The sequence below is a fragment of the Urocampus carinirostris genome, chromosome 14 (genome assembly GCF_059441175.1).
Source record: "Urocampus carinirostris isolate Australia breed hairy pipefish chromosome 14, RoL_Ucar_1.0, whole genome shotgun sequence".
In the NCBI taxonomy this organism is placed as follows: Eukaryota; Metazoa; Chordata; class Actinopteri; order Syngnathiformes; family Syngnathidae; genus Urocampus; species Urocampus carinirostris.
In genome coordinates this window covers 20,294,880-20,312,189 of record NC_142362.1, presented here as the reverse complement: position 1 = coordinate 20,312,189, position 17,310 = coordinate 20,294,880, and the positions used below count along the sequence as shown (strand labels likewise).

The window sequence follows — 17,310 nt, the reverse complement described above, 5'->3', positions numbered from 1 at the left end:
TGCTTGTTCTTTTGCTGTCGCTGTGTAGGATTAAGAATAGCTTTCATGTCAGGTCGTTGGCCGAAATTTTGAAAATCAAAATATATGTTTCCAAATTTTCCGAATGCTTTATCTCATTGACTTAAAATGGTCGGTTGTTACACGCTGTGACTTTAAAATGAGAACATGATAAAAAGTTTAAATAATAGCAGTATATTTATCCAAAAAACTTAACATATTTTTCCTAGCTAACTTTTTAACAGCTTCAAAAACAAATTTTTTTCTACAAGAAATTTTTTGAGGTTTTACCCAATCACGGGAATAAACACGAGCTATTGAGTTATGCTGAGGTTTTTTTTTTTTTTCTGTTGGTTAGTGGTCTGGTCTGGGTGTGTAAAAATGTATTCTGGTCTTCCTCAGCCAGACTGTAATTTGGTTTCTGGATTTAGTCCACTGGAGCATTTTACAACCAAAGGAATGCTGAGCGTTATTTGTCATCTTTGAGTTTGCCCCGTGAGAAGTTTAGCTTTTTGTTGCCATTCACAAACGTAATCAACTCAAGCAGAAATTTTTGGTTCACATTTTTAGGGTTTCTATATTAACCGGGTTACTGTTCCTTTAAAATTCGCCTAAAATCCTAATCCAATACCTACCCAAAGTAAATTGAATGATGTTTTTGAACTGTTTGGAAATTATGGGCGGTTTTGGTCTCAAAGCCTACTAGCATCGAGTAATCCGAGTTGAAACACACAGAACTAAGACATTTTCTTGCCTGAATTTATTTATTACAATCAAATGCCTGCAGATGAGTGTAGCAGAGGTGAAACAAAAGCTTGAAGCCTTACCTAGTAACTTGTCAAATTTGATCCCAATCTGAAAAATCAAACATTGTATTGTACTCATTTTGTAGGTCTAGCTGTTTCCAAAAGTGGCCATTTGGAGACAATCAGTTCCCCTTTAAATTTTGCATTCGTGTATTTTACTTTGTCCAATTTTTAGACATTGTGAAAGAGTTATAAATGATTGACTTCTCTTTCTAGAAGTGAATCTATGCACTCTTGCACGTAATAATGGTGCGTAAAACTAAATCACAATCGGCTTTGCGCACGTTTACCTTCGGCTCTGATTTTAACACATACCTTAAACATGTACATATTTACATTGGGAATTTATTGGCTAGCCAATGTGGCATTTGAATTGGTCACTCTTGGTTAAAGATTTTTTCAGCGGAATTGGTTATGACATTTTTTTTTCAATACAGGCTCTAATAAGTTGTCACAGGCCAAGGACAGTAAAAATAAATTGCAATTGCCCAGAAGTTGTGTCAATCAACAGGTCAGGGGCTAACGGAAGTATTGAAAATAATATGCTGGGTCTGTTTATTTTTAAAGGGGAGTACTGAAGCAAAATAGACGGATACAACGAAGATTGTCAAACAAAGCAGGGATGCTTTTAGACTCATTTTTTTTTATCTGTCGGCAATATCACTGTTAATTGTGAACCTGGAGTGCCACGTCCAATTTCGTTGTCACAATATGTTCAACCTATTTTGTAACAATGACAATAAAGGTATATTCTATTCTATTCTATTCTATTTTATTATAGAGTGTTTCAGAGGCGGGCTGTCGGAAGGTTAAGGAGTTGATGACTTAATTACAAGCAATGGTAGCTCTATGATGATTATGTTTGTCAAATTAAATTTTGTTGACCCTAGAACAACACTAGGCAAACTACGGCCTACGGGCCAAAGGCTTTTTTATCAGGCCCGACAAACGAAAATGTTAGAAAAACAATGAAATGATGTACAAAATGGTTTTGAATAGTACCACTAATAAAAATGTTTTGATTTGGAACCCCTCTTGCCCCGAGTGTCCCTAACATTCCAATAGCTAGCTTGATTTTTCTTTCATGTATTTCTTTATCAATTAAGATAAGAGCTAGCTGTATTGCCTTTTTGCGTTTTCAATGCACATTAATAAGTATAGCTTTTAAAAGGCGGCACGGCGGATGGGTGGTTAGTGCGCTGTCCCATGGTGCAGAGGTTCAGGGTTCAAGTCCAGCTACAGAAGCCTCCCCATGTGGAGTTTGCATGTTCTCCCTTTGCCTTTATGGGTTTCCTCTGGGCACTGTCAGGTTAATTGTCTGGTCCAAATTGTCCCTAGGTGTGAATGAGTGAGTGGATAGTTGTCTGGCTGGCTGGCAACCAGTTCAGGGTGTCCCCTGCCCACTGCCCGAAGATAGCTGGAATGCGCTCCAGTGCCCCCGCGGCCCTACTGAGGAGAAGCGGTACAGATAATGGATGGATGGATAGCTTTCAAAAGGGACATCATTTATTACTTTGGTTTCCTTCTAAGGGTTTTAAAACAATTTCATAAAAGAAACAGAAATATAACACGTACTTGTAAATGGCTTCATGTTTGTTTGTACATACAGGTAAATGCAAATCGTCTAAAAAGGGTATTTTGGGGGCATTCAAAAACATATTTTTGCCTGAATCGAATGTGCAATAAAAGCAATTTAGATTCAAACCAAATAAACAGAAATGTACCTGTGATCTCAAATATCTTCGAATAAACATTTTATCTGCAAAATAAGTCATAAGATATACATAGATTGGGAAATAATAGGAACATCCATTCATAAAACAATTCAAAGAGTCAAAAAATGGAATGGTCATAATTTAGATTGTAATGTATGTCTTGTCTTTAATTTTCCAAACACAAACTGTTTTAAAGATGGCTTCCTGCAAAATAATTTACAGTATCATTAAACTTATTCAATGTATGAAAAAAGCAAAATCAGCCAAATAGTTTTTTTATAACCATGGTTAAGAAGATATAACATTATATTTTTATATCTTTCCTTTTGTACTGAAGAGGTTTCATTTTCGAGATACCAAAAATTAAATCTGTATTTTTTCTTTCCCTCTCAGCCCTTACGCCATTTTTTTTAACCCAATTGACTTTGTAGATCTTATGAATATCTCTCCCAAAGAATAAATGTCAGTCTTAACATTTGAAGTGCAAATGTCTGAAAGACTTTCTCTTGTGCTGGATATTTTATCATATTAGACAACCCCAAATCATAAAGGGGCCTTTTATTGATAGTATTGTGGTTACAAAGAAGGTGTCAGGCACACCATTTTCCCCACAGAGGGGAGTGGCCGGAGAGTGCCCAACTGCTTCTAAACATGTCCACTACGTTGTCATCAATGACAATAAAAACGATTCTAATTCTAATCAGTCCCCATGTCTGCTGTGAATGATTAGAGCTCTTCATTTCTAACCTTTGAGGAGTTGGCTGACGGTCAAGTAGATGATGTAGATCTTAAGTTCTACCTCCTCCTCCCTTTTGCCGGGCAGGTTGGATGTCTGTATAAGGCTTTGAAAAAGGCATCCGACGCGGGCAGCTAATGGACGAGCGTCCCTCTCGCTCTCTTTAAGTAAATATTTGTGCGAACGAGGTGGAGCGACGTCTGGTTTGGAGGCCACATTAGGGCAAGGAATGATGCTGGGGGAACTCAAGAAGAAGGATGATCTCATTTGTTGTTTTCCCTCAACAGGCGCCCGCCACTGACCTGCCTCTCAAACACGTAGAAACCATGGTGAGTCCAAAACTTTTTCCACGTTTTACTTAAGAAACCGTACAAAAAAGGAAAAGGCTTTCCAAGGTCATTATAAAAATGAGACATGTTGCAAATAACAGAATTTCTTTAGATTTCAAACATTTCCCTTCTTTTTTATTAGTATTTTTCAATTTCACGGCCAATAAATCACATATTCTCATCATTATGTTAATTCTTATGACACCTCTGTTTGCCTTATATTTTTGCCATTTTCAAACCATTTTTTATATATATATGCATATACGTTTTCAATTATATTTTTAGATTTTATTTATCCGTTATTTTTATTAACAATAATTTTTATTTTTTATTTTTTTTAATTTAATTTGATGATTTTACATTTTTTTCTCCATATTTCTATTTATGTATTTATTTTTATTTATCAACAATTACCTTCCCCTGTTTACATTTTTATACCTGTACATTTCTATTTATTTCTATTTTTATTTTATATCAATAGCTCCGTATTATTTGTAATTGCAACATCCTTTGCCTGGTAATCTTGAAAGGGGATACCACATGTGCGGTCCCTTCTCAAGGTTGCTTCATTTTCCTCATTTTCCTCATGTTGACGTGTTTTTCCTTGCCCTCATGTTGTTTCCAGATCAGGGGATGGTGTAATAATAGTCCAAAATAATAGTCTGTGAAATAACCTGTGCAGCCCTTTGAGACTCTTTGTGATTAAGGGCTATATAAATAAAAATGACTTGTCTTGACTTATTTAAAAACACATCCCCTTTTTAAGAAATGTTTAATATATGTACTTAGAATTTTACTTGTGTTTATTTATTTTCATTTATTAATAAAATAAATGTGTTTGCCTTTTTGATTAAATTACAATATTGATTGCAATATTTTCAGAAATAACCAAAACAACTAAACTGAGGTATAAGGTGTGCTGCGGACAATAAATGTTTTCTCGATTTTACTACAGTTCTTCTTATTTCAGGATTTGATCTATTATTTCACCTTTAATATGGGCAGAAAATATTTCAGAAAATAAGAAAACTAACTATTTTTAATTTGTTTTTATTTCACCTTATTTTAGGCGTGACATTTCTCATGTAATCAGGATAAAATATCTTAAAATAAGTCAAATATTAATTTTAAATATATTTTCATCTCCCCTCTTTTTAATTCAGATTATTTTAATTTCATAAGCATCAAATAGGTTAAAAGACCCATTAATACTCTCTTTAATTCATTTTATTTCAAACTATTTTAAAGATAACATTTCACATTTTATCCTGATAAAATATCTCTATATAAACAGAAATAATTAGATATCTTCCCATTTAATTCACCTTGTTTTAGATAATTTGTTTCTCATTTTCTTAGAATAAAAGAATGTTAATAAAATAAGAAATACACACCCAGAAAAAAAAAAAAAAGTTCTCTGGCAATGGGGTATGAATTTTTTGTTTGCAGTCTTGCAACGACAGACTAAAACTAACATATATGCTAAGTAAAAATGGAACTTATGCTATGTTACAGATTCTCATATTAATATAAAAAGAATTGGCGCGTGTGCAGTACAGTTCTGAGGTCATGAGATCCAACCTTCCTGTATGGAGTTTGCAAGTTCTCCCCGTGCCTGCGTGGGTTTCCCCTGGGCACTCCGGTTTCCTCCCACATTCCAAAAACATTTTGTCCCTAGGTGTGACTGAGCAAGTTGATGGTTGTCTGTCTCTGTGTGCCCTGCGACTTGCTGGCAACCGTTTCAGGGTGTCCCCTGCCCACTGCCCGATGATAGCTGGGTTGGGCTCCAGCACCCCGCGACCCTACTGAGGATAAGCAGTGCAAATAATGGATGGATGGATGGACTTGTTTTGTTTGACATGATGGGCTTGGTGTGAGTTATACTCTAAAGAAAACTCCACACAGGGAGGTTACGGTAGCTGGACTTGAACCCTGAACCTCTGCACTGTGGGGCTGCACGCTAACATACCTGTCAAGCTCCACGCCTCCATGCCCTTACAAACTGCCGTATTTTCCCTTACAAAATACAAAATAACCTTACACCATATTTTTTTTCAAACATGTTTATTTATGTAGTTTAACATGACATATTGTACGTGTGTTTCGTTATATGATATTTATTGTTAATTAACATTTTGTTGTGAGGTAATGAGTTGTGCAACATGAATAAGGTTTATTATAGAAAACAGTTCAAAAATTAAGTAGCTTGGACGTTCACTGTGGAAGGAAAAAATACATGCAAATGTAATTAAGTAGAATAATACATTTTCTTATTCAAATTATCAATTCATTTTCTGCGTAATGTTAAATTATTTTTGGTGATATACTGATTAAAGGGATACCCACAAACCTGTCTTTTTTCACTTTCTCCTTTTATACTTCCTTTTTTTCTTAACTTCTTCATACAACATAATAATTGGTAATATAATGCATCAAAGCAAGTGAGCCGTTGGAGAGACGGCTCTCTTTAATGAGTTGAGCCGAAAAAGCCGCTTCTCTAAAAAGAGACAGACTTCCTTTCACTACATCAAACCGCTCGCTTCATTTGCAACAAAAAAAAACATACCGAGATAGAGGCTACTGCGGCGAAACCTGTTTCGTGATAGTCGGTGTATACCGGATGGTACCCATAATTGACAAATTTGCGTTTTTTTGTACAGATTTTCTCGTACGTCGTACACGTCTTAAAATGCATAATTAACCTACTTTGTACGGCAAAAAAACGTACAGGTTGACAGGTAAGAGTTAACCACCCACCCACCGTGCCGCCCCCAAAGTGATGTATAATACATAAAATACTGTATATTAAATTGAGCTGGTGGAGGATTTTTTCTGTCTGTCACATCGTAAGTCAACAAAGAAATTGTCCTATTCTCATATTTGACTTTTTGTTCCTTGTTTTTCTGAACTGTGGTCTGGGTGAGCTCCCGCATTTGTTCAATCGGTATCGCTACCATTTTTCTCAGCAGCGAACGCGCTCCCGACAAAGCGGGATTAGCAGCTGATTTGCGGCTACCAAAAGAAAAAAAAACACGTCTGTTTTTTATTTGTTCCTCCCCACCACACATGAGCACATACGAGTTGTCGAAGGTTCAGCTAAGTGTCAAACGCCTGCGAAGGATCACAAGTTCGCGAAACCGCAAGTTTGTGGGATGCTGCGACTCAAAAAGGAAATATTCGCAGCAAACTAACATCGGAAAAGTCTGTCAATAAGGAAAACCACAAGTGCTCATATGCAAGGAATAGTAAATAATCACTTTTTATGTCAGTACTGGGTTATAAGGCGCATCTGACTAAAAGCCACTCCAGTACTCTCTTCCAGTACCATTTCTGGACCATAAGGCACACAATGATTATAAGCCTTTTCGGCACTTTTTTAGAGGAAAAAACATTAGCCAAACTGGACTATACGCCATGCTATATCAAGGTCTTAATAACATGCTTTAAATTATCTTTACTAACGGTGCCTGGAACTAATATCTGGACTATAAAGTGTACCATAGGATAAGACACATTGGCACATTTTTAAAGGAAAACCCATTAGCCAACCTGGACTAATAGCTGTAGGTGCCCAGTCTTATCAAGGTCTAACTATCCATCCATTATCTGCACCGCTTATCCTCACAGGGGTGCTGGTGCCCATCCCAGTTATCTTCAGGCAGTTGGCAGGGGACACCCTGCACTGGTTGCCAGCCAGTCGCAGGGCACAGACAACTCACTCGCTCATTCACACCTAGGGACAATTTTGACCTCCCAATCAACCTGACATACATGATTTTGGAATGTGGGAGGAAACTGGAGTGCCTGGAGGTAACCCACGCAAGCATGAGGCAAACATGCAAATTCCGCACAGGAAGGCTGGTAGCTGGATTTGATCGCATTACCTCGAAATTGTGCCGCGGACGCGCTAACCACTCTGCCAAATCATTTTTGTCACTGTCAAAAAGGCTAACGATTATAAACCGCAACAATACATTTGTATGGGAAAAAAAATAGACGGAACCATAGTTGCCTGATCTTGTCAACACACCTTAACTTTTCTTTCAAATCTGCCCACGACTCATGACTGGACTTCATGGCGCAACCGATTATAAGCCGCACTATTACATTTTTGAAGAAAAATAACGCCAACGTTTAAATTATTTTCAACGGTCTTAACAACATACTTCAACTAGTCTTTCAAACTGTGCCTGGTACTACTTTCTGGGCTATAGGCGCACCTGATTAGAAGCCTCACCTTCACATCTGTAAAGGAAAATCCAGAAGACAAACTGGACTATGAACTAAAAGCACCCAGAGTTTTCAAGGTCTTGGTTACATACCTTAAGACAGGGGTCAGGAACCTTTTTGACCCAAAGAGCCATAAAAGCAAAACATGTTTTAAAAATAAATTGAGAGAGCCACATCATATATTTTCAGACAAAATTGAAAAAACTGCCAAACACGCTCTCTAGACAAAAGCGAATTCTTCAGCACATTTTATTTCACTGTGTGTCATCTGATGATTTTATCAAATGTATGAAATGATAATAATGACAAATCCTGTGTCCCAAATTAATGTAAATCTGCCATCTACAATCTGTCTTCCACCTTAAGTTAAGAGTGTTGAGGCAATTTTTTTCCATGAAATTTGTCCTTAATAACGGTTTCAAAACAATGTGCATGCAAAGTTCTTTTGTAAAAATGTCACAAATTACTGCAAACGATAAGCATATCGTCATATTCACTTTCGGTGTAGACTGCGCTGAGCGAGAGAGAGAGAGAGAGAGAGAGAGAGAGAGAGAGAGAGAGAGAGAGAGAGAGAGAGAGAGAGAGAGAGAGAGAGAGAGAGAGAGAGAGAGAAAGAAATGCCTTGCGCTGTGTGCAGGGATCCGCCCACCTGTACTGCTCACCCGATCAAAGTCGTTCACCAGCGTTTTTATTTATCAGTTTAAATGGTTTCTTATCAAACTTCTGCATTAAGTTGCTTCGACTTTATATGGACCAAAATCGGGATGAAATCACTTGACTTTGGAACGCCACAGAGAGATATGCAATAGTTACATTTTATTTCTGAGCCATATGTACTCATGAGAAGAGCCATATATGGCCCCCAAGCCATAGGTTCCCTACCCCTGCCTTAAGATTTCATTCCATACTGCCTGTTGCTAATATCTGGATTTAGAAGGTGCACCCAGTTTATAAACCATAGCTTCACAAAATCAGGAATTAATCAGGGTTCAGTACCTTGTTCAGTTGTGAGGTGATCCAGGTCTGGATTTTACGGTACGTAGGGTTTTTACGCGTAACAAGGTCCGTAAACCTTACATTTGAACTCCGGTAACTCAGTATCAGGAGCGATTCAGGGTTCAGTCCCTTGCTCAAGGATATTTGGGACACACAACCTCTCAGATATGAAATGATTCAGTCATCACACCGCCTACACAGTCAGGGTCGGGAATCTCCCCAGGCTTTCCACTTCCGTGGTCCTTTCACGTGTTCCGTTTTGGCGCGCTCAGCAGCTGCTCCCATCTTTCTGCCAGTCGGTCTGTCGGCGGGCATCATCGGGTCAGCCCCCGGCATGTCTGACTACGCCTGGTTCCCTCCCACAACGGCCCCCGTGTGTCCTACATCCACACAAATCCCCCCGTGAAATTTGGGGTCAACAACCCGGAGAGGGAAACTGTCGCCTGGTTTTGATCCACGTTTGTATAGCTCGTGAAAAAAAAGGGAATAGGATACGGTTTGTTTGGTGCCTGTTTGGTGTCAACTGCGGTCCTGAACGGGGCCGGACCCTAGACCGAGCACATCTCACATGCCGATCCCGAGACAGCGACGGGGAGGGGGGCCGAGGGGCGGCGACTCATCTGACGGGGGAAAAGTTGAATGCGAGGTGAGAGATAACCAGACGGGGAGTACGCCAGGGAGGAAGGGGAAGGGAGTCAGAGCCAGCGAGGGGCAAAACCAGGACCAGACGGAGGACGGCGGTGTCGGAGGCTGGAACATGCTACGGACCCAATAGAGAGCTCGTTGTTTTCCGTTTTTCCGAGTATCCGACAAAAAATTGGGCAAGTTTCAATGCCGGAGATGAACAGAGAAGGTTCTTTGAGGAGGGGGCTCTCCTCCCTGAGGGGGGCTTGGCGATGGAGTACAGGATATTTACTCAGGAAGGTAGGAACAAAAAACTGTGCAGGTTTTTGGAAAACACTCCGGTTAACATGCTGCGGGTTAATATGACCAAAGTAACTGAGAGTAGTTATTACAGTACATTTATTTGACTAGGTAGGTTAGTAACAACAAAATGAAAATATTGGTACTAATATTGAGATCTTACCAACATTGGTTTTGGTTTTAAAAATAAATGAAGCGTAGATTTTGGGTCAAAATGACCCGCAGTGTAGTCAAAAAGGGAAAGTCTTCTTACTGTATGTTGCACATCTAATTGAGTAACTCCATCATACATGAACAAAATCATTTTTCTGCTTATAAAACAATAAAAGAACAAAAACACAATAATAGCAAATTAAAAACAAAATAAATAAAAATGAAGCAAACAAAAAGAAAACATAAATAAAACCATAACAAAAAAATACAAAAATGCAATACAAAGATATAAATGTGAAGCAAAGAACACAATAAATACAATTACAAAAATGAAATAAATCAAAATAAAACAAACAGATATAAATGACACAATAATTAACACCATAAAAATCGATAACTATATATTTTAAATAAAGAAAACCTATAAAAACAAATACAAAACAAAAAAGCAAATATGATTTAAAATAGGCAGCACGGGGGCGCAGTGGTTAGCGCGTGTGCGGCACAATTCTGTGGCCATGGGTTCAAATCCAGCTACCAACCTTTCTGTGCGGAGTTTGCATGTTCTCCCTGTGCTTGCGTGGGTTTCCTCCTGGCACTCCGGTTTTCTCCACATTCCAAAAACATGCATGTCAGGTTAATTGGCCGGTCAAAATTGTCCCTAGCTGTGAATGAGCGAGTGAGTTGTCTGTCTCTGTGGGTGGCAACCAGTTCAGGGTCTCCCCTGCCTACTGCCCAAAGTTGGCTGGCATGGGCTCCAGCACCCCCGCGACCCTACTGAGGATGAAGATAATGGATGGATTAAATGAATATATATTAGAGAAATAAAGCAAAATAAAATCAAATGAATACGAATTAAGATAAATAAAGTCAAACAAAAAATACAAATTTAAAAAGTAAAAATAAAACTCAATGCAAAATAAAGTTACATTTAAAAAAACAAATGAAGCTAAATCAAAACACAATTCTCAATAAATAAATAAATACGATTTAAATGACATATTTTTATATTATAGTTTGTCAAAAAAGCTTTCAAAAAACTTTTGACTTGACTTGACTTTCCCTGCCTGCCACTTTCCAGGGTTCATTTAGACGTCCTTCTCGTAAAATTCGTGTCCACAGATGCTTCACATCTGGAAACCGGCTTTTAAGATCCTCAACCCCCCAAAAAGGCCTTCTACCTCCCAATTTCTTCAATGACTCTTCTAATCTGTTTTTTTTTCTTTGAGCTTTCTGTCTATTCTTTACAAAATCGACTTCAGCACCGCCTAGTGCCAAATGTGAATTTCCCTTCGGGGATGAATAAAGTATCTATCTATCTATCTAATATGTCAAAACGTGATTGTTATTGAGAGAATTGTGCAAAAAGGCACCATTTTGGCAACCCCTTTCTTATTCTCGGCTCGTTGATGACGGTTGACCTCCAGCGAGCCTTCTGGTCCTTGTTAGCCCCGAGTGGCAGACGGGAACGTTTAGGCGAAGCCCAAGGGAGGCGAGCGTGCATGTTGCCTCATTTTGCTCTGTGTGAAGGCAAAGTGTGGGAAAGGGAGGAAAAAAAACACTTCTTATTTGAAAAATCAGGGCACAGCGACCTTTTTGAATGGTCGGGCTCATTTTTATCATGTTATTACTATGTTATTATTACTAAGTAAGAGAGAAGAATGGAGAGGGCAAAAGGTGGATAGAGAGAAAAAAAGAAAGAGAGAGACAGGAGGCTAGAGAAAAGAAAGACCGATCAAGAGAGATAGTCAGAAAGAGGGCTTGAGAGAGACAGAAAAAGAAAGAAAGAAAAGAGAAAGAAACATGGAGACAAAGAAAGAGAGAGTAATAGAGAGCAAGACAGAAAAAAACAAAATAAAGCAAAATAAATAAAGAAACACCGAGAGTGAGAGAGAGTCAAAGAGAGTCAGTGAGAGCAAGGAGGAAAGAGATGAGAAAAGATAGAGAGGGAGAGAAAGACTGAGACTCAAAGAGAAAGAAAGAAAAACAAGGACTTGAAAAGTTGAATGAAAAAAAAACATAGTGAAATTTAATTTATACACAAAGGAAAAAAGTGAAACCCCAAGGGCATGTAATTTTGCTCTTTTTACCAATATTCTCATTTAAGACAGAAAGAGAGGAAAGGGGAGAGAGAAAGAATGAGAGAAAAAGAGAGAGATGGAAATAAAGAAAGAAAGCAAGAAAGAAAGAAAGCAAGAAAGAAAGAAAGAAAAAAAGAAAGAGAGAAAGAAAAAAAGAAAGACAGAAAGAAAGAAAGAAAGAAAGAAAGAAAGAAAGAAAGAATAGAGAGAGCAAGAGAGCTATAGAAAGAAGAAAGATAAAGAAAAGTGAAACAGTAAGGTAAAGAGGGAAAGACAAAAGACATAAGTTATCCTGATTTCTCGCCATCAAGCTATCGAATCTTGAGGAAATTCCCAATGACCTTCTAGCTTCTGTTCAAAATGTCCTCCCGCTCTATTGTGACCCAAATTGGAAGGTATCGAAGTGTAAGCGGACCAATGAAAACGCTCCGTTGCACAGGGTTCTGCGGGTCTTTTTTTTCCTGGCATATGAAATTCTTTCTCTAGTGACACAACGTGGACATTTGTCATGTGCTTTCTTCACAAATACATACAAAATGCCTCTCGACAGGTTCACAAAACCAAAAATGCTCCACCTGCAAGACCATTTGGACTCTTCGCTGGTCCACTTGATTGATAACAGGACCGAAAGACCGCGGGGGAGGGGGCCCAGCCCCAGGCACTTTGGCCCCTAACCCTATTTAACCCCTCCCCCAAATATAAGCTGCTTCTGATCAAGCATAGAGAAATCCCCCCTACCACATCTAACATTTGTCAAAGCAAATAGGAAAATGGCTCTCTATTTCCCAGACTAACGTAATCCCTCGTTTTTTGCACCAGAACCCAACATAATTTGCACAAAAACGCAAAGTTGGAATTTTGGTCAATTAGTTCGATATGTGCATGCTTATTGTTACGAATTAAATAATAAAATGTACCGTTTACCAAATTGTACGAATTAGTTATCCGACTCTATTAACCAAACACCACCTACATTCCCCTAACAATGCGCACTTGTTTTTTGATGGAAAAATGAACAAGAGACCAGCATTTTCACACAGGAGCAGATTTAATTTCTTAGACAATTTAACTAAGTGAACTCCATCGAATATGGCCGAATTAGTCGAATAAGTGTCGCTCGAGTCCCTGTCAAGCCTGCTCTCTCAATCTCCCTCTTCTTTCTCTCGGCCCACGTTTTTTACGCAAGCTGGTGTGCCGGCTCCTCCCATGGGTGTGCCAGGAAAGCCCTCACGTGGGCTCCATGGCTCCACCACCTCGCCTTTATGTATAGAAAAACTCAAAACAACACAGAGCGTTTCTACGTCATCAGGGCCTTGTTCTCCAAACATCGCCTGCCGTCCTCCGTCAGAGTCCTGTTATCAAAATTCCCTAGTCAAAACATTCCGCATTTGGAACAGAGTGACCTGAAGCCCACTCAGTGAAAATATTCAGTGCACTCAATAAATGTAACTTGTATTTAATCGTATAAAATCTTTTATAGTAAAATGTATAAAATCCTTCATTACAAACGACAATAAATGCAAGTTGAAAGAAGGAAAATAATTATATATTAATATTATAGAATGAGGACATTTTATCGATTGGAATTGACTATTCTCTCCTCGATTTTTGTTTTTCAGAGTTCAACCAAATCCTCAAAAAGCATGGAGTCGCACCGGAGACCTTCCAGGTACATTTTCTTTTTTAGGGTACATTGAGCCCGAAACAAAACATCTTATATAAGAATTATAGGCTTAATATTGAGAATGTACGCTGATTCTTTTCCTATCGATACTGATAATGTACTGCTCCGATTTTCTTTTTATACCAGTTTGATGATTGTGGCATTATTTTTGCCCGTTTTCGGATGCATAACTGTTGTGCGTCCAGTTAGTTTTTTTCCTATGTGGCTGATACCTGTGATGCCATACTTGATCATTTTGTTTCTACAGCTATCGTGCATTCTTATAATTTATGATAACTGCCGGTTTTAGGTTCTGTAACAGTTGTGCATCTCCATTTTTCCTATCAGGCTGATAACTGGCATTATATTTACGTCATTTTGGTTCTATAACTACCGTGCATCCAAGGTTATTTTTCCAGTTTCGCTGATACCTGTGACGCTATACTTGCCCATTTTGTTTCTACAGCTATTGTGCATTGCTAGATTTTTTTCTATTATAACGCTGATAACTGCCCGTTTTTGGTTCTATAACAGTTGTGCATCTCCTTTCTTGCTATAAGGCTGATAAGTGACATCATGTTTATAACATTTTGGTTCTATAACTACCGTGCATATGTGGTTATTTTTCTTATCCAGCTGATAACTATGACGCCATACTTGCCTATTTTGTTTAGATATCTATCATGCATTCCTAGATTTTTATTTTTATTTTTTTATTATGGAGCCCGTTTTTGGTCCTATAACAGTTGTGCATCCGTAATCTTTTGTCCCTATTCGGCTGATACCTGTGACGTAACATTTTCCTGTTTTATATTCTATAACTATCGTGGATCTCTATTTTTTCTTTAATGGGCCAATAATTGTGATGCCACATTTGCCCAATTTAGGTTCTATAGCCATCGTGCATTCCTATTTCTTTGGTTTATTATCAAGTTGATAACCGCCCGTTTTTGGTTCTATTACAGTTGCAAGTCTCCTCTTTCCCTATCCGGTTGATAACTGGTCATATTTACAAGATTTTGGTTATATATCTACCGTGCATCCGTAGTTTTTTTTCTCAAACGGGACAACTGTGACGTAACTTTTTCCTGTTTTTTATTCTATAACTATCATGGATCTGTATTTTTCCTCTAACGGGCTGATAATTGTGATGCCATATTTGCCTAGTTTTGGTTCTATAGCTATTGTGCGTTTTTTTTTTATTATCGAACTGATAACCGCCCGTTTTTGGCTCTATAATAGTTGTGCGTCTTCTTTTTTACTATCAGGTTGATAACTGATGTCATATTTCAAGATTTTGGTTCTATAACTACTGTGCATTCGTAGTTTTTTTCCATTCAGCCTGACAACTGTGACGTAACATTTTCCTGTTTTATGTTGGTGGATCTCTATTTTTCTCTCTCTAGCGTGCTGATAATTGTGATGCTATATTAATTTTGGTTCCATAAATATCTCTAGTCTATTTTGCATTGGGCTGATAACTGACTCCATATTTGCCTGTTTTTGGTTCCACAAATATCATATACCGCTATTTATTTTCTTAGTGGTCCGATAACGGACTGTTCTTGGTTCTATAACTGTTGTGCATATCAAGTTTGTTTTCCCAATAGGCTGATAACTGATATCATATTTGCCGGGTTTTGGTTCTATAACAACCGTGCATCCCTCATTATTTTTCCTTATTTTTCTGAACTATCAAGTTAGTAACTGTGACGTCATTTTTGTGAGTTTTTGGTTGTGCATCCTTTATCTATCATGCAATTTTTTTCTAACGGGATATTTTTGTTTTCACAGCGATAATGCATTTCTCATTTACCTACTCAAAATGTATCTTCAAGTCCAAAAAAAGCCCTAGACAGACCTGTAAACGACCCGCTCGCCATGACTCATAAACACAAAACGTGGCGAGCATCTGACACTTCCTCATTTTCCTGCCGTCTCCAGAACAAGTGTATTGTATCCCGAGCGGAGCGAAGCAAAATAAACGGACGGCAGCTGCCTCTTATGTAACCTTCCACGCTCTCCCCATTGCCTTTTATAGCATTTATGCTAGCCGCCAAATACAGTAAATGCTCGGGATTCCTTTTAAGGGGGGGTTGAAAATCACACATGACGCCCCTAAAAAAACAAATATCTCCCCAAAACTTGGATGAAAAATCTCCAGAGTGCAATTCGAGAAGCTCCATATGTGGACGGCATACTGTAAAAAAAGAGAAAAAGAGAAGGGGGTGGGTGTTTTTCAAAGGGAGGGGGTCTCCTCTCCCACGTTATGAGCAATTTCCTGACCAATGTGGGAAATATCAAGCTTGCAGAGTGTAAAGTCTCAAAACCTGAACCCCCCACACCCCGGGCCCCTTCACTTGTAACCTTGTAAATATAAGAGGAGTGCAACAGTTGTTTTCAGTTCTATAACTATCGTGCACAATGCATTACTAGTTTGTTTTTTTCTCCTAGGGCTGATAAATGCGACGGCATATTTGACTGTTTTTGGTTCTATAATTATTGTGCATCCCTATTTTCTTTCTTATCAGGCTCATAACCGACGTCATTTTTTCTTGCTTTTGGTTCTACAACTAGCGGGCACAATAGTTTTTTTTCCAATTCTCGGGCTGATAACTTTAATGTCGAATTGTCATATTTTTCATTGTACAACTTTTCCTAGCTGTTTTTTGTATATCACACAGATAACTGTGATGTCATATTTGCCCGTTTTTGGTTCTCTTATTATTGTGCTTCCTTAGTTTTTTTTTCCCATGAAGCCAATAACCGTGACATCATATTTGTACGTTTTTGGATCTATAACTATTGTTCATCCCTAATTTTTTTACCTATCTGGCTGATAACTGACGACATATTTGGCCGTTTTCTAGGTCTACAACTATTGTGAGTAGCTATTTTTAGGTTTTCTATCGAGCTGATAACCGACGCCATATTTGCCCATCTTTGGTTCTATAACTATCGTGCATCCCTAGTCATTTTTTTCAGTGAGTGGACCAATAACTGTGACGTCATACTTCATATCGTGCTTGTAACAAGCACGGTAAACTTTGATTTTTGCATTTCGGAGATGGAATATGAGCTTGCTCTGTCCACTCCACGCATCGGCCCGGTATTGCAGTACCTCCGGGAACGGTGCATTCGCAATGATCGCAGCATGGCTTTAGGACTAGGACCTTAGCTTGGCCTTTTGGCTGAGAGTAAGTGTCCCGGCTCCTAGGCTTTGTAGCGTATTATGAACTGACCGATAACGGATAATGGATAATGAATAACGAAGATAGATCAATAACCCTTAAAAACCCCACTTGCTGGTTTTTGGATCTACAACTACTAAGTTTTTTTCTCTATCAGGCTGATAAATGTGACACCATCTCTATCCATTTTTGGTTCTATAACTACCGTGCATCACTAGGTTTTCTTCTTCTTACTGTGCCAACTACTGTGACATTATATTTGCACAGTTTTGGATGTATAATTATCATGAATCCCTTATTTTAATTTATTTTTTCAGTTATTGAGCTGATATCTGTGACACGATTTTAAATCCCTATGTTTCGGGCGGGAATAATGTGACGTCATATTTACCTGTACTTGGTACTATAACTGAGCAGCATGGCAGCGCAGTGGTTAGCGCATGTGCCGCACTGTTCTGAGGTAATGAAATCTAACCTTCTTGTGTGGAG

At 38.4% G+C, this 17,310-nt stretch overlaps 1 protein-coding gene and 1 pseudogene across 1 annotated transcript in view; both read left to right on the top strand.

Annotated features, from left to right (window-relative positions):
* The window catches only part of tns1b (tensin 1b), a 100,232-nt gene that overhangs the window by 28,120 nt on the left and 54,802 nt on the right, over positions 1-17,310 (top strand). Inside the window, exons 3-4 of the mRNA XM_088353585.1 lie at positions 3,542-3,583; positions 13,587-13,636. Of these exons, the coding sequence (XP_088209711.1) occupies positions 3,542-3,583; positions 13,587-13,636 (92 nt within the window). The remainder of the gene's footprint in view (positions 1-3,541; positions 3,584-13,586; positions 13,637-17,310) is intronic.
* LOC148352924 (U2 spliceosomal RNA) lies at positions 16,627-16,773 on the top strand (annotated as a pseudogene).